Below are 24229 nucleotides of genomic sequence, written 5' to 3'. Positions count from 1 at the left end.
TAATACGACATGCGGTACTCGATAAGAGTTAAAATGAACGCATAAATGCGATCTGCGTCCTTAATGAGTTAAGGAATCAATAGCAATTGAAATTTTGTACTTCTGTTGAAATTTATTCAAAAAACACAGTTTTTAGATATAGGCGTTTCAACGCGAAATTTCGGGTGAATCTCATGGTGAGTTTTATGCGTTTTGCGTTCATAAATCGCTTGCCTCTGATGTGACGTTGAAATAAACATGACAAATTATATATCACTGGAGAGAATTTTAATATAAACATAAGAATAAAGTATTTTTGCCGTAGTTTAATTGTATATAAAAACGATACTCGAAAAACCAGTCAAGTACGTCATTTTGCGCTCTGCTGAAAAAATGACGTTAGTGGTCATGTTTGAAGATTTACAGCAGCAAAATAGAGAATAACAGAAAAATTGAAAAAATACCAGTCAATCGGAAATATCGTCAATTTTGATTTGGCAAAATTTCATTCGGGTCCGTTTATTTTCGTTAGGTGGCGCATATTACCTTAACTTTCATCATCGGAAAGGACCGGATTTAACTAAAACAAAATGAGTATTCACATAGTTTTTCTTCAGAAATAAGAACATCACCACAGTTTTTCGAACGTTACTGCTGTTATATCGGCATTAACATAAAAACCAGGATGAATACCAAACAGGGAAAGCCTCGTTCAATAAACGCAGCCGCCTGAAATACGCGCATACATTTCGGGTTTTATCATTACGTGAACGTCCTGGCTGTGTCTATCATATTGCTTGAAAATGCATGAAAGTTCTTTACAAATTAGAAGCGATCTCTTGTTTAGAATCGTACTGTTTTTTTTTTCTACTTTTAATAATTATAAATCAATTAACTCATTGTATTGATTTTCCAGTAAACGGTTTTACCCTGTGTATGTTTTAGTATAATAATAAAAAATATTGCATTCCTGAGAGGGTAATATGAAAAATGTTCTTCCCTCGAAATATATATCGAGGTGAACATTATTCATACCATCCTCTCAGGAATGTTCCTATGTGACTTTTTGTTGGTCTGATGGTCTTACGAAGGGTATTATTTTAGCTTCACTATAGGTAAATTCACTAAACTCTTGGTGGATTTTAAAAGGGATTTTTGAATAACAAAATAAGAGAGTTTGGCTCTGCGAACACAACAACTATTGATTGTACTAGATAGTTTGGTTTCAATCATTTTCACTCCCCAGTGTACATATCAATTTTATAAACTTGTATTTTCTGGAATCTGGAATAAAAACTGAAACAGACTGTTATCATTTATAATTCCTAATTCCTAGTGCACACTTAAGGTACAGTGAGATCCTCATGACGAAACTTAGCAGAAAATGAGACAGACATACCTTCCTATAGAAACCGGTTAAAGAAATAAATTTACTAAACAAGTGTGCTTTCAGGGATTAAAATTGCATTGGCAGTATCTGTATACTTGATTTTGATGGTTCATTTTTAGCTCACATGTGCAATGCTCAGTCGTCCGTTGTCTCTGTCTGTCTGTCTGTCGCCTGTCTGTCTGTCAACATTTAGCTTGTGTATGCAATAGAGGCTGTATTTTTCAATTGATCTTCGTGAAAATTTGTCTGAATAATACCCGTGATGCAATCTAGGCCAAGTTTGAAAATGAGTTATCTGGAGACAAAAACTAGGTCACTAGATCAAATCAAAGAAAACCATTGTGTATGCAATAGAAGCTGTATTTTTCAACAGATCTTCATGAAATTTGGTAGAAATGATTGCCTAGATAAAATCAAAGCTAAGTTTGAAAATGGGTTATCTGGAGTCAAAAACTAGGTCACTAAGTCAAAACAAAGAAATACCTTGTGTATACGTCAAATCAAAGAAATACCTTGTGCATGCGATAGAGGCTGTATTTTTCAACTGATTTTCATTATACCCCAACAAAACGAGGTTTGGTGATGGAGGTGGGTGTGGGGGTGTATAATGGAGTGAGCTTGCCTGTTAGCCGGTTGGTCCATTGGTTTTCATGTTTTCCGGATGATAACTCATGAAAGGCCTAACCGATTTAAATAATGTTTGGTACATAGGTGTAACATCAGAAAATACAGGTCAGCTTCGAATTTGGAGTCAGTAGGACAAAGGACAGGGTCACAGTAACCCTGAACAGTTAAACGGTTTCCGGATAACTTGAGAACATTTGGGTCTAGGATCATACATTTTTGTACAAAGGTGTAACATTATGAAATGCAGGTCAAGTTCGACGTTGAGGTCTGTAGGATAAAAGTCAAGGTCACAGTCACTCGGAACAATTAAACGGTTTCCAGATGATAACTTGAGGATAATTGGGTCTAGGATCATAAATTTTTGTACACGGGTGTAACATGATAAAATTCAGAAATACAGGATAAGTGTGGCTTTTAGGCTAGTAGGTCAAAGACCAAGGTCACAATAACACAAAACAGTTAAACGGTTTCCTTGATGATAACTTGAGAACGCTTGGACTTAGGTGAAGGCAAATTGATAAGAAGATTGGTTATGTCCAGCAGATGAACCCTAATGACTTTGAGGTCAGTAGATCACAGATCACAGATCAGGGTCACAGTGACCCGGAACATTTAAATGATTTCAAACAGTAACTTCAGAACGCTTGAAACTAAGATAACGAAACTTAATAGGGAAGTTCTTCATGACCAGCAGATGACCTGTATTGATTTTGAGTTTTAAAGGTCAAAGGTTAGAGTGACCCGAAACATTTAAACCTTTTCCGGACAATAACTTGAGAACGCTTGGGCCGAGGATCATGAAACGTCATAGGGAGGTTGATCATGACCGGCAGACGACCACAATGATTTTGAGGTCAGTAGATCAAAGGTCAAGCATGTTTAGCTTCGACATTGCCTTAAATCTGTGACAAGGTCATATTGTGGGGGTATAATTCGTCACTCCTGCGACAAGACAACTCTAGTTAAATTTGGCCAGAAAAATTGCCTTGATAAAGCTAGGCCATTTGTGAAATTGGGTCATCTTAGGTCAAAAACTAGGTCACTATGTCAAATCAAAGTAAAACCTCGTGTATGCGATAGATGCTGTAGTTTTTAATTGATTTTAATGAAATTTAGTCCGAATGATTGCCTTGATGAAATAAAGGTCGAGTTTGAATATAGATAATATGGGTTTAAAAAGTAGGTCACTAGGTCAAATCAAAGAAAACACGTTGTGTATGCGATAGAGGCTGTATTTTTCAATTGATCTTGATGAAATTTAGTCAGAATGATTGAATTGATAAAATATAGGTCGATTTGTAAATGAATTATCTGGGGTCAAAAGATAGGTCCCTAGGTAAAAAAATAACCTTGTGTATGTGATATAGGCTGTATTTTTCAATATATCTTGATGAAATTTAGTCAGAATGATTGCCTTGATAAAATCTAGGTCACTTTCGAATATGGGCCATCTAAAGTCAAAAAAAGGTCACTAGGTCAAATCAAAGAAAACCTTGTGTATGCGATAGAGGCTGTATTTTTATCGATCTTCACAAAATTATGATAGAATTATTGCCTGGATGAAATCTAGATTGAGTTAGGATATGGGTCATCTATGGTCAAAAACTAGGTCACTAGGTGAAATCAAAGAAAAGCCTTGTGTATGCGATAGACTGTATTTTTCAATTGATCTTCATAAAATTTGATTAGAATGTTTGCCTTGATAAGATCGAGGTCAAGTTTGAATATGGGTCATCTGGGGTAAAACTAGGTCATTAGGTCATATCTAAGCAGGGTTGGCAAAATGGCAAAATCCCGGGTTTTAAAGGCCTAGATTTTGGCAGTGGGCCAAGTGATTTGTGTCTTCACCAGCACAGTTAGGGGCTAATGACCATCACAGTATGGTTCCAATAAACAAGAGTCAATGTTTATCGGAGAGTCAGTCTACCTTACAAGTGTATCAATTAGTGAGAAGTGGAAACAATGTAATTTATTTTAAATTGATATATAATTGATAATTTTTAAAGTTATATTAGTTCTTTTTTTTTTGCATTTCTATATAAAGAAAAATATTTGTTGATCAAACACAATAGTAAGATAACCAGAAACTTATTTTCACAATAATAAAATAATGATAAACTTACTTAAAGGTGGATAATCAGATTTTGGCCATGTAACGGATTTGTTCGAAACTTTAGCATCTGATCATTTACACTCATTTATGTTCACTTAACACTTAATACAAATTAGATTTTCACTGGAGGTATTTTTAAAATTTCATTTTCCTATCCTGGTTGCCCAACCAAGATAGAGTTATTTTATCATAAGTATAAATTTGATAAACATACTTTGCCTAAGGAAATGTATAAATATTAGACATACTGTAATATATTTGTAAAATATTTGCATTAAAAATTATGTATTTAGATGGAATTCATTAGAAACGCAAGTTTGAAAAATTATTATTACCTCCCTTTGCCTATCTTGGTTGCGCAACCAAGATAGATTGGAAATAAATGAATTCAGAAGCTACACACAGCTTTTAAACTTGCATTTTAGTTCAGATTGTTCAATCGTTGATATGTCAATCAAATGCAAATGTAAATCTAGACATTGTATCGAAATAAAAAGAAATACCCAGCTTTTTATATACTTTCATATTAAAGGGGAGTAATTACAAAATTTTATAAAAATAATAAAATATACATTTCAAATAGGAATCTAACTCTATGTAATCGGTCTTTTTGTTCCTTAAATAATTCTCTACCAGAATATACAAAAAGTAAAAAATGTCATTAAATGTTGTTTAAATGTGATTGACCACCTTTAAAGAAATATGCAAATTCTTATTTTTTCAAAGTATGTCTGGAGAATTGTGATATTTCAGAAAAATGTGACTTTCACTCATCTAAAGCTTGCAGAATACTGTAAATAACATTTGTCTAAAAATTGTAAACAGAATGTGCATTTCAAAGTTACAAAGCAAAGCATGAAAAAAGTCACTTTTGGCAACATACTGAAAATGAAAATTCAGTATAGATGGAACAAAATAATCTGAAGTTCAAATAATGTTGACTACATGAATACAAGAAACCCAGTTTCCAATTAGAAAAATATTGTTTGTCAGCACAAAGAACTCATGAAGTTTTCACTATACTTGTGTTTTATTATCATTATTATTTTCAATATTATTACTGTATCTTTAATCATCCTTTATGTAATATAATAATAATAATAATAGCATTATTATCATTATTATAACATTAAAGTAATAGTTATTATCATTTATATAATATAAAATAATAATTAATATTATTATCATTCCACATTTCACTGAAGAAAAATTAATTTCTTTCAACTCCACTGCACACACCTTCATGGTCTAGGGGTCCCTGCTGTGCTAACTGCCCTCTAATCAGTTACGGTTACATAATCGCTGATAAGCAGCAGATAAGATGAGAGTTATATATTGGATTGTGGGGGGACACTTATATAGTAGTGAATCTAGATCTTTAAGCATATTGCCTACCCCTGTGGGTAATACTGGGAAAACCCAGGTTTAAAAACTTAAGGACCCTGTGTAGAATTGTTTTAATGTTACTGTGGATGATTAAAAAAGATGGCACTGTTGTAAGTGCCAAAGTTGACAGTCTGAAAGTTCAAACACTGAAGTGTTACACTGTGTTAGTCAATTGAAAGGGTGTTTTCAAATTTTAGTATTCTTCAGACAAAACTCAGTTACAGAATGCTTTTTGATAATGAAGAACTAGACTGGTAGACTATCTTTTCAGACATAAATTGTTAGAAAACCTATCATACGTTAAGCAAAATCTAGTTGTGATCTAGCGAAATCTAACTATAAATGTTGAAAGGTGTTTACTTTCACATATAGATATTTTGTTGTGTTAATAAACCATAATTTTGTTAATGAAACTGTTCTGTCAGCTACCTATCACTTCACCAATGGTTTCCAAGTAAGTTAAAGTAAAACTTAATGTAAGAATTAGCTCACATTTTATAAAATAGAAACTCAATTATTTTGGTAAAACAACAAAAAATAGAAAAACTGCTTATTGCCTACTATTGCCCACTTCATCTATTTATAGGAGTATTGCCCAACCCGGGAAAGGCGGAACCAAGGAACACTGGTTAGGTTAACTGCCCGCCGTTACATGACTGAAATACTGTTGAAAAACGGCATTAAACCCAAAACAAACAAACAAACAATTGCTAAAGTTCATACAGAAATGAAGAAGGGAAGCATATTCAAGGAAATGATGGTGGGAAGATAAAAAAACTTATATTCCTAAATTGATATAATATTGATGGACACCTGTTGTATTCAGTCCTTTGTGGATAAGGATTGATGTGGTACTATGAATGTAGTAGGAAAACAGAGGTCTTTGTGAAAGTATATTCAATACAAAATTTTAAGCTTTTGTGTAAGGAAAAAAAATGTTTTTTTACAATACCAGTGGAACAAATAATGTTGTAGGTATGATATTTTCTTTCTAACGCACCAGGTTTGCTTAAACATGTAAAAATTTAACGCCATGTCATTTCAACTCGAGATGAACGCCATCTTTCTCATTGATTAAATAGGTAAACCAAAAAAATAGAGTGGGATTAGCATTGCAAGGTCATAACATGACATTTTACACAATGAATACCTTGGTACAGATATATTAGATGCTACACAGGTCTGGTGGGTTAAATGCATAATTTCGATCACCTGAAATTGATCTTGAAAAAGTGGTTAATTTTAGTTTATTAACATGGTTTTTAATTTTCCCACGACTTCTCGGCGATTCACTGCGCCCGACGAACGGTAACTCTAATAATCAACGGGAGACAACTTAGGGCTCAGCACATGTATGACTTTTAGCTCGACTATTCGAAGAATAGGGGAGCTATCCTACTCGCCCCTGCGTTAGCATGGGCGTTAGCGTCACACAAATGTTAAAGTTTGCGTAACACCCCAAATATTTTCAAAGTCCATTGAGATATTGCTTTCATGTTTTGCATACTTGTTAACCATCATGACCCATTTTGTAAACAGGAGAAGACAACTCTATCAAGCATTTTGACTGAATTATGGCCCCTTTTCGACTAAGAATATGCTTATTGTAATGTTAAAGTTTTACACATAACATTTATCAAAAAATACTACTTACAGTGGTCTATTTTGCGATTCGAACTCATTTCCGCTTTCAGTTGTGAGGCACATCCGTTATACCTTTTGACAGCAATAACAAAATACAAAATTAATTAATAAGGTCACATATAAACCGTCTTCTACTCAGATCAGTTAAAGTGTAATTGTTTTCATGAACTGCATTATCAATCAATTACGTTTAGATGATATTGCATTTACAACTTGTCTGACCCGTTTTTAGGTCACCTGAGCCAAAGGCTCATGATGAGCCTTTGTGACCGGTCAATGTTCGTCGTCCGTCGTGTGTCCGTCAACATTTTCTAAAAAAAAATCTTCTTGAAAACCACTGGGCAGAATTACACCAAACTTCACAGTAATGATCCTTGGGTAGCCCCCTTTCAAACTTGTTCAAAGAATTGAATTCCATGCAGAACTCTGGTTGCCATGGCAACTGGAATGAAAAGCTTTAAAAATCTTCTTGTCCAAAACCATAGGACCTAGAGCTTTGATATCTGGTGTGTAGCATCACCTAGTGGTCTTCTATCAGAATTGTTCAAATTATTGCCCTAGGGTCAACTATGGCCCCGCCCTGGGTGTCACATAGTTTATAAAGACTTACATGGGGAAAACTTTGAAAATCTTTTTGTACAAAACCACATGGCCTAGGGCTTTGATATTTGGTATGTAGCATCATCTAGTAGTCCTCTACCAAGATTATTCGAATTATTTCCCTAGGGTCAAATATAGCCCCGCCCCGGGGGTCCCAAGTTTTACATAGTCGTATATAGGAAAACAAATTAAAATCTTCTTGTCTGAAACCACAAGACTTAGGCCTTTGGTATTTTGTTTGTAGCATTGTTTTATGGTCTTCACCCATAATTGTTCAAATTTTACCCCTGGGGTGAAAAGAGGCCCTGCCTTTGGGGTCCCGTGTTTTATATAGACTAATATAGGAAAAAACTTAAAAAAATCTTCTTGTCTGAAACCACACGACCTAGGCTTTTGATATTTGAGGTGGTGCATTGCCTAGTAGTCCTCTACCAAAATAGTTCAAATTATGCCCCTTGGTTTAAAAGAGTCCCCGACCCTGGGTCACTTAATTATTATATGTGTTATATAGGAAAAATAATTAAAACATTATCGGATCCTATTTCCAAGTTTACTAATAATTACCTGATGACCCTTAGTAATATGATGCCACTTGATTGTGATCTTGGCCTGCTGACCTACTTTCTTGTTTTTTGTGGGTTTTTTTTTTTTTTTTTTTTTTTTTTTTTGACAGACAGCTTTGAAATTTGGATGACATGTACAGTTTTGCACACCGATCCTAAAACTGAATTTCATTGACCATGAATGTGACATACTGACTTTCTTAATATTTAAGCATCAGTTTAACATTTGAAATATGTAGCTCATATTACTCAGGTGAGCGATCTTGGGTCATCATGACCCTATTGTTTACGTGAATGTCAGCAGTCTCGTGCAACTCGTGCAAACAGAGTTATGAAAGTATGGTGGAGAATTCAAGGACACATTATAAATGGGATTAAAGTGAAAATTGTATATTTTGTCCAGTTTTGACAATTGACTTTCCTTCTGTGTATTAGTAAGTTTTGTGAATGAGATTAGAAAGTTGCAGTTGCAAATATACACATTGATTGGACCTCTCAACTAAATTCCATACCTTATTTGAGGGATTTTTAAAACAATACATTTTCAAAAGTTTGTTCAATGTGTTTTGATATTTAAGTGCATTGCAGCTCATAAATACCAAGTTGAAAATTAATAATGGAAAAATTTCTATGCCCTTATTGCAAGTCACTCGACTTCTGTAACAATAAATATTAAGGGGAATATACTCCTTTAGTTTTGGAATGTGGCCTTCCTTGACCAACATTCCGTTTCTTTTCATATGCACTACTTTGTAATCAAACTAAATACTGTGTTTTAGCTTACATAGCAATGATCAGGTGAGTTTATCTCATCGCTCAATGTCCCGCGTCTGTCGTCAATAAACATTTGGCTTGTGTATGCGATAGAGGTTGTGTATGCGATAGAGGTTGTATTTTTCAACTGATCTTCATGAAATTTAGTCAGAATGATTACCTTGATAAAATCTAGGACAAGTTGGAAATTGGGTCATATGGGGTCAAAAACTAGGTAACTAGGTCAAATCAAAGAAAACCCTTTTGTATGCGATAGAGGCTTTATTTTTAGCTCACCTGTCACAAAGTGACAAGGTGAGCTTTTGTGATCGCGCGGCGTCCGTCGTCCGTGCGTCCGTCCGTCCGTGCGTCCGTCCGTAAACTTTTGCTTGTGACCACTCTAGAGGTCACATTTTTCATGGGTTCTTTATGACAGTTGGTCAGAATGTTCAACTTGGTGATATCTAAGTCAAGTTCGAAACTGGGTCACGTGCCGATAAAAACTAGGTCAGAAGGTCTAAAAATAGAAAAACTTGTGACCTCTCTAGAGGCCATATATTTCAAAAAATATTCATGAAAATTGGTCAGAACGTTCATCTTGATAATATCTAGGTCAAGTTCGAAACTGGGTCAAGTGCCTTCAAAAACTAGGTCAGTAGGTCAAATAATAGAAAAACCTTGTGACCTCTCTAAAGGCCATATTTTTCATGGGATCTGTATAAAAGTTGGTCTAAATGTTCATCTTGATGATATCTAGGTCAAGTTTGAAACTGGGTCACGTGCGGTCAAAAACTAGGTCAGTGGATCTAAAAATAGAAAAACCTTGTAACCTCTCTAGAGGCCATATATTTCAGGAGATCTTCATGAAAATTGGTCAGAATGATCACCTTGATGATATATAGGTCAATTTCGAAAGTAGGCTACGTGTTGTCAAAAACTAGGTCAGTAGGTCAAATAATAGAAAAACCTTGTGACCTCTCTAGAGGCCATTTTTTCATGGGATCTGTATGAAAATTGGTCTGAATGTTCATCTTGATGATATCTAGGTCAAATTTGAAAGTGGATCACGTGCCATCAAAAACTAGGTAAGTAGGTCAAATTATAGAAAAACCTTGTGACCTGTCTAAAGGCCATATTTTTCATAGGATCTGTATGAAAGTTAACCTGAATGTTTATCTTGATAATATCTAGGTCAAGTTCGAAACAGGGTCATGTGCGGTCAAAAACTAGGTCAGTATGTCTAAAAATAGAAAAACCTTTTGACCTCTCTAGAGGCCATACTTGTGAATGGATCTCCATTAAAATTGGTCAGACTGTTTAACTTGATGATATCTAGGTCAAGTTCGAAAGTGGGTCACGTGCCATCAAAAAGTAGGTCAGTAGGTCAAATAATATAAAAACGTTGTGACCTCTCTAGAGGCCATATTTTTCATAGGATCTGTATTAAAGTTGGTCTGAATGTTTATCTTGATGATATATAGGTCAAGTTTGAAACTGTATCAACTGCATTCAAAAACTAGGTCAGTAGGTCTTGAAATAGAAAAACCTTGTGACCTCTCTAGAGGCCATACCCTTGAATGGATCTTCATGAAAATTAATCAGAATGTTCATCTTGATGATATCTAGGTCAAGTTTTAAACTGTATCACGTGCCTTAAAAAACTAGGTCAGTAGGTCAAATAATAAAAATAACCTTGTGACCTCTCTAGAGGCCATACTTTTCATGGGATCTGTATGAAAGTTGGTCTGAATGTTCATCATGATGATATCTAGGACAAGTTTGAAACTGGGCCAACTACGGTCAAAAACTAGGTCAGTATATCTAAAATTAGAAAAATCTTTTGACCTCTCTAGAGGCAATATTTTTCAATGGATCTTCATGAAAATTGATCTGAATGTTCACCTTGATGATATCTAGGTCAATTTCGAAACTGGGTCACGTGCGGTCAAAAACTAGGCCAGTAGGTATAAAAATATAAAAACCTTGTGACCTCTCTAGAGGCCATATTTTTCATGAGATCTTCATGAAAATTAGTGAGAATGTTCACCTTGATGATATCTAGGTAAAATTCAAAACAGGGTCACGTACCTTCGAAAACTAGGTCAATAGGTCAAATAATAAAAAAAAAATCTTGTGACCTCTCTAGAGACCATATTTTTCAATGGATCTTCATGAAAATTGGTCAGAATTTTTATCTTGATAATATCTAGGTCAAGTTCAGAACTGGGTCACATGAGCTCAAAAACTAGGTCACTATGTCAAATAATAGAAGAAACGACGTCATACTCAAAACTGGGTCATGTGGGAAGAGGTGAGCGATTCAGGACCATCATGGTCCTCTTGTTTAATTAATCTTCATGAGTTTTAGTCAGAATGATTGCCTTGATGAAATCAAGGTAAGTTCAAATATGGGCTATCTGGAGTCAAAAAGTAGGTCACTAGGTCTAATCAAAGGAAAAGATTGTATCTGCGATAAAAACTTGGTCAGAATAGGGGCTGCATTTTACACTGGAATTTCATAAATCTGGTCAGAATGTTTGCCTTAGTGAAATCTAGGTCATGTTCGAATATGAGTAGTCTGGGGTCAAAACCTAGGTCACTAGGTCAAATCAAAGAAAAAACCTTGTGTATGCGATAGAGGCTGTATTTTTCAATTGATCTTCATGAAAATTAATTTGGTCAGAACGATAGCCTTGATGAAATCTAGGTCAAGTTCGAATATGGGTCATCTGGTGTCAAACACTAGGTAACTAATCAAAGGAAATACTTACATATACTCAAGATTTTGGCTCTAATTGGTCAGATTTTTGTTCCCATGATGATCAAATCACTAGGTCAAAGATGTTTACACTGTTATGGTGTGTTGTGGTGTATTTCTCAGGTAAGCGATCTAGGGCCATCATGGCCCTCTTGTTTTTCTTTAAATTAGAATCTGTAGGATATTGATAAATGTTTGGACAAGGTAAAGCGCTATTATTTTCGCACAAAAAATATTAATTGCTGACTTTGAATATACACAAGAAGTCGTATGTAATTCAACAGTAACTTTCTTATTTGAGGGTTTTTTTTTTATTTCTATTTAAGTGAGCAATTCTTTGCGTACTTATAACAGTTGAAACAGTATCCATTTCATGCACCAAAACTTTGTAATTTTTTGCAGATAAATCATATCCCACCCACTTTTTTCTAACTTCAAAGTCTGCGTCGTAGGTCATAGATTCAAAATGCTTAAAAGGCCTTTAATCTACCTAATAATTTGAGTGTGACTAGCAGTCGATCAAATGTAGAAGGTGGAACACAACACGTATTTAGATAGGTAAGATTTAAATGTAAAGAGATACGGTCGTCGCGTCGGCAAGGTCTATCCTATATCAAGAAATGTAATGACATCATAAATTAATAAATATCTTGAAAAGGTCAAGAATTCTAGATTCTAGAAGTGTGAGTTATTTTTTAAGTTGCAAAGCGTTTCCAGTTGCTCTGTTTCGCAGTATGTTTGGAATTCTTTTGATGTCTTCCTTGTGCAAAAACAATTTATTTGGGCTTATCAGTGGAATTACACGCTTGTGTATCATTGAAGGTTCCATGTGCACCGCCATATGAACACACTGTGGATTTTTCTAAATTGTTTTTGTTCTTGTAGCATGTTCAAATGTTGAGTTCTGTCCAACCCGGGGACTGAGGGCGTGGATGGTAGCATGCACTTACTACTATTGTCCATGAATATGCTCAATCAAACTGAGCCTGCTACATTTTTGTTTTCGTCGTGTTCAGTTGCCTGTGGAGTTTATACTTTTTCTATTTAATCTATGGTCGCATAATGACGATTCAATAAAACATATGTTCATAACGGAAAATTGTGGCAGTCACTTTATAAACCAATGCATTAGAAACTTTTAAGTGTAATTTTACGTAGAATTAATAAATCTGTGCTAGATATATTCAGGATATATTCACATGTAAACATTTGCATCAGTTTATATTGTCTTTCATATTATCTTTTATTAATTAACGTATGGGTTGCAGTTTCAATAGCAATTATAACAGTGATACATTCATTTATTTTTTTTCAATTTTTGAAGAAATATATTAGTAGTTGCATTCGCTTGTGTTGTAATTCATTCATGTTGTAATGTGATACTATCGCGTATTAAAATAGGGATATATGTGTCCATGGAAAATGTTTTCTGACAGTTTGACATAGTGTCTTGCTCGATGTAGACGGAAACGTGAAACAATTTTATTTACAGTTCAGCTCTTTAATGTCGGTTTTGTGTACTTATACAGAACAATTTCTTAAATTTTATTAGGTTTTACAGAATGTCAGTATTACATGTAAATAGATCCAAGGTTTTATGTTTTTCATCATTTTGTATGCGACTATTTATTCTTAACACACTGGTTGCAGACATTTCTGATCAACACATGTTAAAATATCTATGAATAAATAATACAGTGTATAGAATCTAAATTTATACAAAGCCTAAGATCCAAATGTTTGACTTGTGTCTAGTTCTGTAAGTCAGTATTGAACAATAATCACTTTCAGATCTCCAACAACACCTGGTGGATGAATATCAGAAGGAAGATGTAAAGACATCGATTTCTCCTCTAAAGACGGAACAAAATAACGTCAACATCAGTGATGTTTATGCATCACCTAGAATGGTTGTCGGAGAAAACGACAAGGACGGAAACACAACTGAAGCTGGAGAAATCAGGGCAACAAATAACAAACATATAGAAATAGGCGACTTATTTGGCACAGTCGGAAAAAGAAATAGGAAAATTTTTATCGTAGGAGACGTGGGAACTGGAAAAAGTTCCCTTTGTAAAATGATGATGCAACACTGGTGCAGCTCCATTAAAGAAAGAAGAAACACTGACGATTCAGTCGTTATGGACGAGGAGGGCGTGACACAAGAAAAAGACAACGACACGTACGGTATGAATCAGTTTGATTTCTTATTTTATGTACCTTTACGCGAAATGCAGGAAGATACTGATGACATTGTAAATATGATAAAAGGTCGGTTAAAAATGTATAAGACTCTAGTTGACGATATATTCACAAACGATTTGGAGCGTGTTCTCATTATTGCAGATGGTTTAGACGAGTTGACACCGTCTAATTCACGGAGACCACAATGGATACCGAAATCTTCACAGGCAGGTGAATCTACAATACTTACAACATCTCGGCCATCATCTCGCGGTATCTTAAAAATGAAGTCCTCAGACTGCGATTTGAAAGTAATTCTCTTGGGTTTAAAGGATGGAAACTCTGTCCAATATATGATAAAAAAATACATGAACTTAATGGATAAAAAGTCAGATTACGCAGCCTTTAATGACGCACTTTCAGATTTACCATTCAAAGATATTGAGAATGCACCCATGTTGCTGCAGCAGATAATCTGGCTGTATTGCAATAATTATGATATAGGTAAATCTAGAACTTCTGTTTACATACACATTGTCAATGCTATACTTGGGTGGGAATATGAAAGACATGGGGATTATCCGAAACTGCAAAGTAGTAGTTTTAAACATCTTTCACTTCCAACGTCAGTTGCTGATTACCCTAGATGTCAGGAAAATCCAGAAATGCTACTTATTTTAGGTAAAATAGCACACGACGTATACATAAAGGGTAATGACTCATCATTTGTGTTCGGTCAGCACAAATTGCGGCCGTTGGGTATATCAGCTACGGATATTGATGCAATTTTAAAGACTGGTATTCTAACTGAATTCAACTGTGCCGACCCGACATACGAGAAGTCACAACTTTCATTTATTCATACATCTTACATGGAGTTTTTTGCTGCTTTATACATTTGTAGCTGTTACCTATCGGGAATTTCTGATTCCCATTCCTCGGTTACTCCACTTACTATACTCGAGGGTCTCATTGCAGTATCTCCAGAAACTTCTGTGACCGAAATACTGCGATTAGAAAATGTACTTACAATGATATGTGGACTGGTTCCAGGTCTTGTAGAAAATATTTGTGAATGCATATATAAGTTGACACCAAGCGATGAGAACATGGACCGTTGGGTAAAATGTCAGATACATGATTTGACTTCATATTGTTTATCAGAACATTATTCCGTCGATCAAGAAACCGCGGTTAAGTGTAAACTACGTCATTTATATCATAACATTATTTCTCCAGGAATGTTATCTAAGCGTTTTTCTGATTTAGTTCCTACTAGTGTCGAAACATGTTATATAGACATGAGTTCTAGTATGCTATCATATGAGGAGTGTTTGTCGTTAACATCATTCTTGTCACAAACAGTGTCATTACGAACTCTTATAATGAAAAGCATCAGATGTCGTGAGTACGGATGGGATTATACTATTGATATAACTAATCATAAAGAACTGCAGAGTGTAAAGTTATCAGACAGTAAAATATCGGTTTCCGGTATAGACCATACTTGTCTCAAGTCCTTTAAAATGTCAGACTGTGAGTTGTCGCCCGAGCAATGTTCACTGTTATCATTATACTTGTCACAAACAGTGTCACTACGAACTCTTGAAATACATCACATGGACACATCATATCCTAAGTTTCAATTGCAGTGTCTTACTATTTATTTGACTCATCATAAAGAATTGCAGAGTGTAGAATTATCAGGCAATGCAATATCTGTTTCCGGTATAAACCCTACTTGTCTTCAGTCCTGTAAAATCTCATACTGTGAGTTTTCGCATTTGCAATGTTCACTGTTATCATCGTGCTTGTCACAAGCAGTGTCATTACGAACTCTTGAAATAGATTGCATCACATGTCCTAAGGACGAATGTGAGGGTCATACTATTGATTTGACTAATCATAAAGAATTGCAGAGTGCAGAGTTATCAGGCAGTAAAATATCAGTTTCCGGTATAAACCATACTTGTCTTCAGTCCTGTAAAATCTCAAACATTGAGTTGTCGCACGAGCAATGTTCACTGTTATTATCATGCTTGTCAAAAGCAGTGTTATTACGAACTCTTGAAGTAGATCGCATCAAATGTTCTAAGGACGAATGTGAGAGTCATGCTATTGATTTGACTAATCATAGACAATTGCAGAATATAAAGATATCAGACAGTAAAACATCAGTTTCCGGTATAAAGAATACGGTTCTTGAATCATGTATACTCTCTAACTGTATGTTATCACACGAACAATGCACATCATTATCATCATGCCTATCACAAGCCACATTATTAGGAACGCTCAGATTGTACAAGGTTATATGTATTAACCCTGAATGTGAAGGTCATTGTATCGACCTCTCTGGTCAGAATCAACTGCACGACATAAGGATATCCAGCTGTGACAAAACGTCAAATTCTGAGCTACATCGTACTTGTCTTACGAATCACAAGCAGCCACACAGATTATATTTATCAACCTGTAGCACGATATTTATCACCGGCATGAATCCTATATGTATCAAGCGATGTGAAATCAGTCACTGTAATCTATCGCACGAACAATGCACGTCATTATGCTCATTCCTATCACAAGCAGAATCTTTACACAAGATTGAAGTAAGAGGGGTCAAATGTATTGAGGATGCTTGTGAAGGTCATGTTATTGATCTTACAAATCACACACATATAAAGAATGTATTTATATCAAAATGCAACACGATATCTATCACCGGTATAAATCCTACCTGTCCTCTGACTGAGTGTTACATCGATTACTGTAATCTATCACACGAGCAATGCACGTCATTATGCACATTCCTATCAAAATCCATTAATCTAGAAAGTATATACTTGACCGCAGTCAAATGTACCAAGGATACATGTGAATGTCATTATATTGATCTTACGAATAGCAAATTGTCAAGGGGATTATTTATATCAGACTGTAACAAGATATCTATCACCGGTATAAATCCTACCTCGCATGGGACGTGTACCATCAGAAACTGTGATCTATCGCACGATCAATGCGCGTCATTATGCACATTCCTACTAAAAGCTAATAATTTAACACATATAAAAATAACCGCAGTCAAATGTACCAAGGATACATGTGAAGGTCATGTTATTGATCTTACGAATCACAACCAGCTAACGTTATCTATATCAAACTGTAACAAGATATCTATCACCGGTATAAATCCTAACTTGTATGGGAATTGTGACATCAGTAACTGTGATCTATCGCACGAGCAATGCGCGTCATTATGCACATTCCTATCACATTCCAATTATTTAAATTGTATAGACCTGGCCGCAGTCAAATGTACCAACGATACATGTGAAGGTCACGTTATTGATTTTACAAATCACAAAATGATATGGAACTTATCTATATCAGACTGTAACAAGATATCTATCACCGGTATAAATCCTACCTTGGTTGGGAGGTGTGTCATCAGTAACTGTGATCTATCGCACGAGCAATGCGCGTTATTATGCACATTCCTATCAAAATCCAATATGTTACGTAATATAAAACTGACCGCAGTCAAATGTACCAAGGATGCATGTGACGGTCACGTTATTGATGTTACGAATCACGAACCGAAATGGGAATTATCTATATCACACTGTAACAAGATACATTTGTACGTATCACCGGTATAAATCCTACCTTGTATGGAAGGTGTGACATCAGTAGCTGTGATCTATCGCACGAGCAATGCGCGTCATTATGCACATTCCTATCAAAATTCAATAATTTTGATAAATATATAAAACTGACCGCAGTCAAATGTACCAAGGATACACGTGAAGGTCACGTTATTGATCTTACGAATCACAAACAGCTATGGAAATCTGTAACAAGATATCTGTCACCGGTGTAAATCATACCTGGTACAAGCTGTGTAGAATCAGTGACTCCAATCTATCGTATGAACAATGCACGTCATTATGCTCGTCCCTATCACATGCAATATCTTTAAAAGAGACTTCATTAAGACAGATCAAATGTATTGAGAATGCTTGCGGAGGTCATGCTATTAATCTTACGAATTACAACCGGCTTATAGAGTTATCTTATATCAGACTGTAACATGATATCTATCACCGGTATAAATCCTACCTGGTCTGTGAGGTGTGACATCGAACACTGTAATCAATCGCACGAGCAGTGCACATCATTATGCACATTCTCATCAAAATCCATTAATTTAAGTTATATAAAACTGACCGCAGTAAAATATACCAAGGATAGATGTGAAGGTCATGCTATTGATCTCACGAATCACAAACAACTACACGGCTTATCTATATCAGATTGTAACAAGATATCTGTCACCGATATAAATCCTGCCTGTCCCCTGTTAGTGGTATGCTCAGTCACTATAATCTATCGTACGAGCAAAGCACGTCATTATGCACGTTCCTATCACAGGCAATATATCTAAAACAGATTTCATTAAGACAGATCAAATGTTTTGTGGATCCATGTGAAGGTCATTGTTAGTATTGATCTTACGAATCACAAACGGCTTATAGATATATCTATATCAGACTGTTACAAGATATCTATCACCGGTATGAATCCTACCAGTCCCCTAATACTGAGTGTAATATCATAACTGTAGCCTATTGCACGAGCAATGCGCGTTATTATGCGCATTCCTCTAAAAATCTATCAATTTACGTAGTATCAAACTGACCGCAGTAAAATGTACAAAGCAGAATTGTGAAGGTCATTTCATAGATAACTCAAATAAGAAACTGGATTTGAGCATTCGTGACTGTGTAAATATTTTCAATGGAAGTTCAACTGAATGATCAAATACCATAATCATTGTTGTGTAGATAGTATAGTTTGATTTTGACACATGAGAGTTCAATTTCAAGACTCATCTGCCAATTAGGGTAATTAGCATGATATTCTGTACTTTATTGAAATAAACCAGCTGAAATGTAATGAGTAGGAATGGTGTAGTGGTAAATTTATTGCCTGTCACTCGAACGCCCAGGGTTCAATATTCAGACGATGCCTTTTTTCAGTTAACATTTTTTAAAGTACTTTGATTGCGTGTAGTTAATTTCATTTCACAACATTGATATTTTTTTTCATCTTTTCATTTAATCTTAATTATATTTAATACAAATCAGTATCATTCTGAAAAAAAGAAACATTTTCCTTTCTTAACACTGTGAAGCACATGTTTACCGAACCTAGCTTTACAGATAGTATTTTAGAACATCTTAATTGAACATACATACAGTTCCATTAACATATGTAATACATACTGTATTTGAAAAATGATATTACAGTGCACAATAGACTTCTATGTTATTTTAATTTATCTATTTCGCTCATATATATAAATATTAAATATGATGATTAAAAAAAAAAGCATACCGATAAAGTTCAATTATTACATACCTTACATGCGTACTGTGACAGCTGTTGAGGCCGCATTTATTTCATCGCTAAACTGAATAATTATATCTCTCACAAACTCTTTCAAATCAGATTGTACGAACAACATCCTTAAATATTGTACAATTTATTTCACCTGTCAAAACCTGTTTCCGGCTTTCAGTGTTGTCCGTTCTGGCCAATATACAATTAACATGAAAGCCAGAAACATGTTTTGACAGGTCAGCTAAATAGTACAATAACAGACTAGTCCGATTATCGAAAGTACAAAAACATCGCTGACCTCAAAACCGTACCATAGATATTCGCGTCCATTCATAAACAATAGCAGACTTTGAATACTTATAGTGCTTTAAAATCTGTTCTACGTACCTGGCTACATCCTGATTTAATATAACGGGATTTGGACTATAAGGCATTGTCATATATTACAGCCATCATTATATAATAGGGTTATTATAACAGTAGCTTGATCTAGGATGCTGTATTCGGCTCGAGTGGATTTTGCCAGATCGGATCTCTCGAGGCGCTCAAGCGCCGAGTGTGATCCGTTCTTGCAAAATCCACGAGAACCGAATACAAAATCCCAGATCTAACCACTGTTGTAATGGCCCTTTTATTATATATCCCCATCTTTTTGTTTGTTTATTTGTAATCGAACGAAATCTTAAATGTTTATTGATGTTAAAATGAAATGAGTGATGTTTTTGTGTGTGCTATTTGTATAAATGTGTCAGCTCATGCATATTAATGAAAGAAGTCCTGCATTATATAATACGGAAGGTACAATACGGGATTTTTTCAGCCTGTTCTTATTTCCTTGTGAAATGCAAGCTGTATTTTTGACAGAATTTATAATGGGTATATAATAAACAATGTGTTTGTGTTTGGTGTAAAGATAGTGTATGTAAAATATTTTTCTATTGTCATTGTAAATGATCAATTTAAAGTGCTTAGATATATAATAACCAAAATGCAGTATTATGTATAAATTTTAGCACGTTACTGCGCATGTGTTTGATTATATTTTCTGCATCATATCTTGTGTTTAATTTTATAATGTTTATATTCTAAGTCAAATTGTATGTACTTAAAATCAGATGATAAAGAACTATTTCTTGCCTATCTAGTGAGAAAAGTACACATTTGTCCGGGCACGCGCCCGGGATAAATATTGTTGTCTTTCTAAAATAGCGTGCACTAAGCTGACGTCACAAAGTAGATCCTGACATCATTAACTATAAAATAATGCTCCTTTTAGTCACAATGTTCTATTTTGAACGTGATAGGCAAGAAAAAAGATTTTACATATCTGCCTGTGTAAGACACCTGTTTTGTCCATCCCTTGGACGGCTTGGATAAATGCTCGTTTCTTTCTTTTTTCATTCCATACTGTCCCTCGTGTCGAGGACAAAAACCGTCTTACACAGGAGGCATGTAAAATGATTATCTATAGGCAAATATTTTATGCAATAAACATTTCTTAATTTCTTATGGAATGTCATTGTATTTTATGGAATATTAATATTTATTAAATAAAATTAGAAAACAACAATAGTTACTGTTTTTGGCCATAACATCCCAACGATCTCCTAAATAATTAATTCAATTACTCATTATTATACGCCTGACTCTGAAAGAGCGGGGCGTACCCTTGGCGGGCAAGTGGTCGGCATCCAAAGCATGTCAGCTCTCTAAGTCGATCGGTTTTCATCCGATTTTCACAAAACTTGCTGAGAATGTTATTTGGCGTAATATCTTGGCCAAGTATAATAACCAGCCAAATCGCCCAATGCACTCTTGGATTATGATCCTTGAATTAAAACTGCGAACTTAGCCTTGTCCGCTCTCGTAAGGTAAGTCAAAGAGTTTTCATCCGATCTTCACCATACTTGCTGATAATTTATGTGGGTATAATATCTCGGCCAAGTTTAATAACCAGGCAAATCGCCCCAGTAGAGGTAGTCTTGGAATATGGCCTTTGAATTGCTCGAAAAACAGCGAATTTAGCCTTGTCCACTCTCTACGAGCGTATTTTGTGACAGTCTGGCACTCCTGTTGTACATATTGTGGTAAGACCTTCAGTAAAGCCCTGGAAGAAACAAAAAATGAAAGTTTATTTCCCATGCATTTTATCTTGTAACGAAAAAGACTTTGCACTAATTAACTCAGTACTCAGAACGCGCTTAATTCGCAAAAACTTTAAAATCCGGTAAAAATTTCTCCTTATACTAGTATATAGAAAAAGAAGCAGTATCAAAAATATTAAATTGACAATAGCAGTGGCAGTAGCAGCCGTAGCAGACTTTTAAATTGATAGTAGAAAGAGTAGTGCCAAAACGTAAAACTGACAGTAGCATTTGAAATGGCAAATTTTGGAATTGGCAAACGCAACTGCGTGCCAGATTGTAACACTATACGCCGGTCATAGCAAATTTCGTGTGGATTATTTTGGCCAATAAAGAAAAAAAGTTATAATATATGTTATCTATAGCAAATCAAAGGGAAGTTAATTCTAAAAAATCTGTATGTAAATTATATATTAAGTCCGCACAAAACTCCTTAAACAGGTAGAGACATGTCATAAATACCTAAAAATGGAATGTAACATGCATGTTGTACCCTAGGAAAGTGGTCTCATTGTTTTCACTTCGGCCAGGAATAAAAAGTAAAAATATAAGCAATTTACAGACAAAATCAAAGGGGAGTAATTCTAAAAGCAAGGTTGCCTCACGTAACATTTATGCCAAGTAATATCAAACTCCCTCCATGCATGAAGAGGATATGTTCCAGGCAAAGTCGTTCTTGAATTTGACCTTCGACCTCAAAATGTGATAATGACCTTAGACCTAGGGACCTTGTTGTTGCGTATAACACTCCGTCACAAGGCGGCGAACTTAACTGTCAAGTTACATCAAAGTCCCTTTATGCATGAACACGAAATGCTCCAGAAAGAGCCATCCTTGTATACATCCGACTTTTGGCCTCAAGTGTGACCTTGACCTTCGATAAAGGGATCTGATGCTTGCATATGACACTCTGTCTCATGGCGATAAACATTTATGGCAAGTTACTTCTACTTTTTTTAAATTTTAACTTTGACCTCAAAGTGTGGCCTTGACCTTAGACCTAGGGACTAGTTCTTACGCTCGACACCCCGTCTCATGATGGTTAACTTTTGTGTGCAAAGTTACATCAAAATCCCGCCATGCATGAAGAAAAGTTACTCCGGACAAGGTTTGTGAACGCCGCCAGCCCGGCCAACCTTTCGTCCGCAAGGGACGTTCCAATAATACGATTTTAGAAGGTCGAATAAAATTGGTAGCAGCAGTATAGCAATTGTAGCAGAATTAAAATTTGAAGTAAGACTTGCGAAAGTAGAAACGTAAAAATGTCAATAACAGCAACAACACAAGCCATAGCAGTTACAAAAATATTAAAATAGCAGCAGAGGTAGCACAATTGGGAAATTGGCAGTTGCTTAAGAAGTAGCATAACATATGTAAGACTGGTTGTAGCAGTAGCAATAACAGTAAACGCTGTAGCAGTGGAAGCAGATTTCAGTAGCAGGCTTTTGAAACAAAAGAAGAACAAGCGTTATCAAAAACGTATAACTGACACAAGCAGAAACTGAAATCGCAGTAGCAGAAATACTGTACTAGAAGAAAATACGACAGATTGGCAGCAGCTGAAGCAGTAGCAAAATTTTAAATAGGCAGTTAAAGTAGTAGCGAATATATAAACTTTGAAGTAGCAGTTGAAGCCTTGGCAGTAGTAAACATTTTAAAATTGGCAATAGCCTTAGACCGTAGTAAAAGTGACAGTAAAAGTTAACATTGGCTTAGCAGACGCATAGTAGCATAGACAAACTATGATAACAGCAAGAACAGGGGCAGCTAAAGCAGGGCAGCAGTAGCAAAAGCAATTATTCAAAATTGGCAAAAACAGTGATGTAGCGGAAGCAATACTTTGAAATTGTATATTGCAGCAGTAGCAGCAACATCATACGTAAAACCAAATGTAAAAGTAACAGCAATATCAGTAGCAGAGGTAGCTGCAGCAGTAGAGGCAGGGAGAAATTTCATTAACAGCCTCAAGCAGAGAACAGTTGCTGTAAAAGTAGAAACTGAGGCATTGATCAGTAGCAGTAGAAGCGGTTACTGTAGTAATACCAGCGATACCAAGAATATTGAAACGGCAGTTGCATAAGCGTCAATAGCAGTAACATTAATACTAGTAGAAAAAAAAATTGAAAGCAGTAATAGCAATAGCCAAAATACAAAATAGCGAGTAGCAATAGTAATAATAGTTGCAAAAATGTGCAGTTGGTAGAAACAGTGGTAGCAGTAGCAGTAACGTACAATATGCAGTAGTGTAGCAGTAGTACCATTATCAAAATCAAGGTTACCATTATCATATTATATTATAGGCAGTAGTAGATGCAGCAATAGCGGAAGAAAAACGTAGTAGCTGTCGTAGCAGTAGTACAAACTTAACATTCGCAGTAGCAGACGAAGATGCAGCAGCAGCATAAGCACACTTATAAAACTGGCAGTAGCAGCAGTTACGTGCTGTAACAATAGAAGCAGAAGCAACAAGAAAAGTTTGAAACTGGCAGAAAGCGGTGAAAACTATAGAAGTAGAATCATTTGAAATCGGCATTAGCAATAGCAGCAGTTGCATTAGTACACGCGTTTCATTGGTAATAGCAGTTGCAGTAGCAAAAGCCTGAAATTAGCAGTCGCATGAGGAATTAGCAGTAACCGTTGCAGTTACAGCAGGAGCAGTAACAACAATAAAAGGTCCAA

General features: G+C 35.4%; 1 protein-coding gene across 1 annotated transcript in view; it reads left to right on the top strand.

Moving 5' to 3' along the window:
• The window catches only part of LOC128553773 (uncharacterized), a 39041-nt gene extending 15086 nt beyond the window's left edge, over positions 1 to 23955 (top strand). The window contains exons 5-7 of the mRNA XM_053534949.1: positions 13605 to 16223; positions 23410 to 23534; positions 23851 to 23955. Coding sequence (XP_053390924.1) covers positions 13605 to 16223; positions 23410 to 23534; positions 23851 to 23955 — 2849 coding nt within the window. The remainder of the gene's footprint in view (positions 1 to 13604; positions 16224 to 23409; positions 23535 to 23850) is intronic.
• Positions 23956 to 24229: the final 274 nt, after the last annotated feature.

This window comes from Mercenaria mercenaria, unplaced genomic scaffold (assembly GCF_021730395.1).
Source record: "Mercenaria mercenaria strain notata unplaced genomic scaffold, MADL_Memer_1 contig_4307, whole genome shotgun sequence".
NCBI lineage: Eukaryota > Metazoa > Mollusca > Bivalvia > Venerida > Veneridae > Mercenaria > Mercenaria mercenaria.
This window is presented reverse-complemented; position numbering and strand designations above follow the sequence as displayed.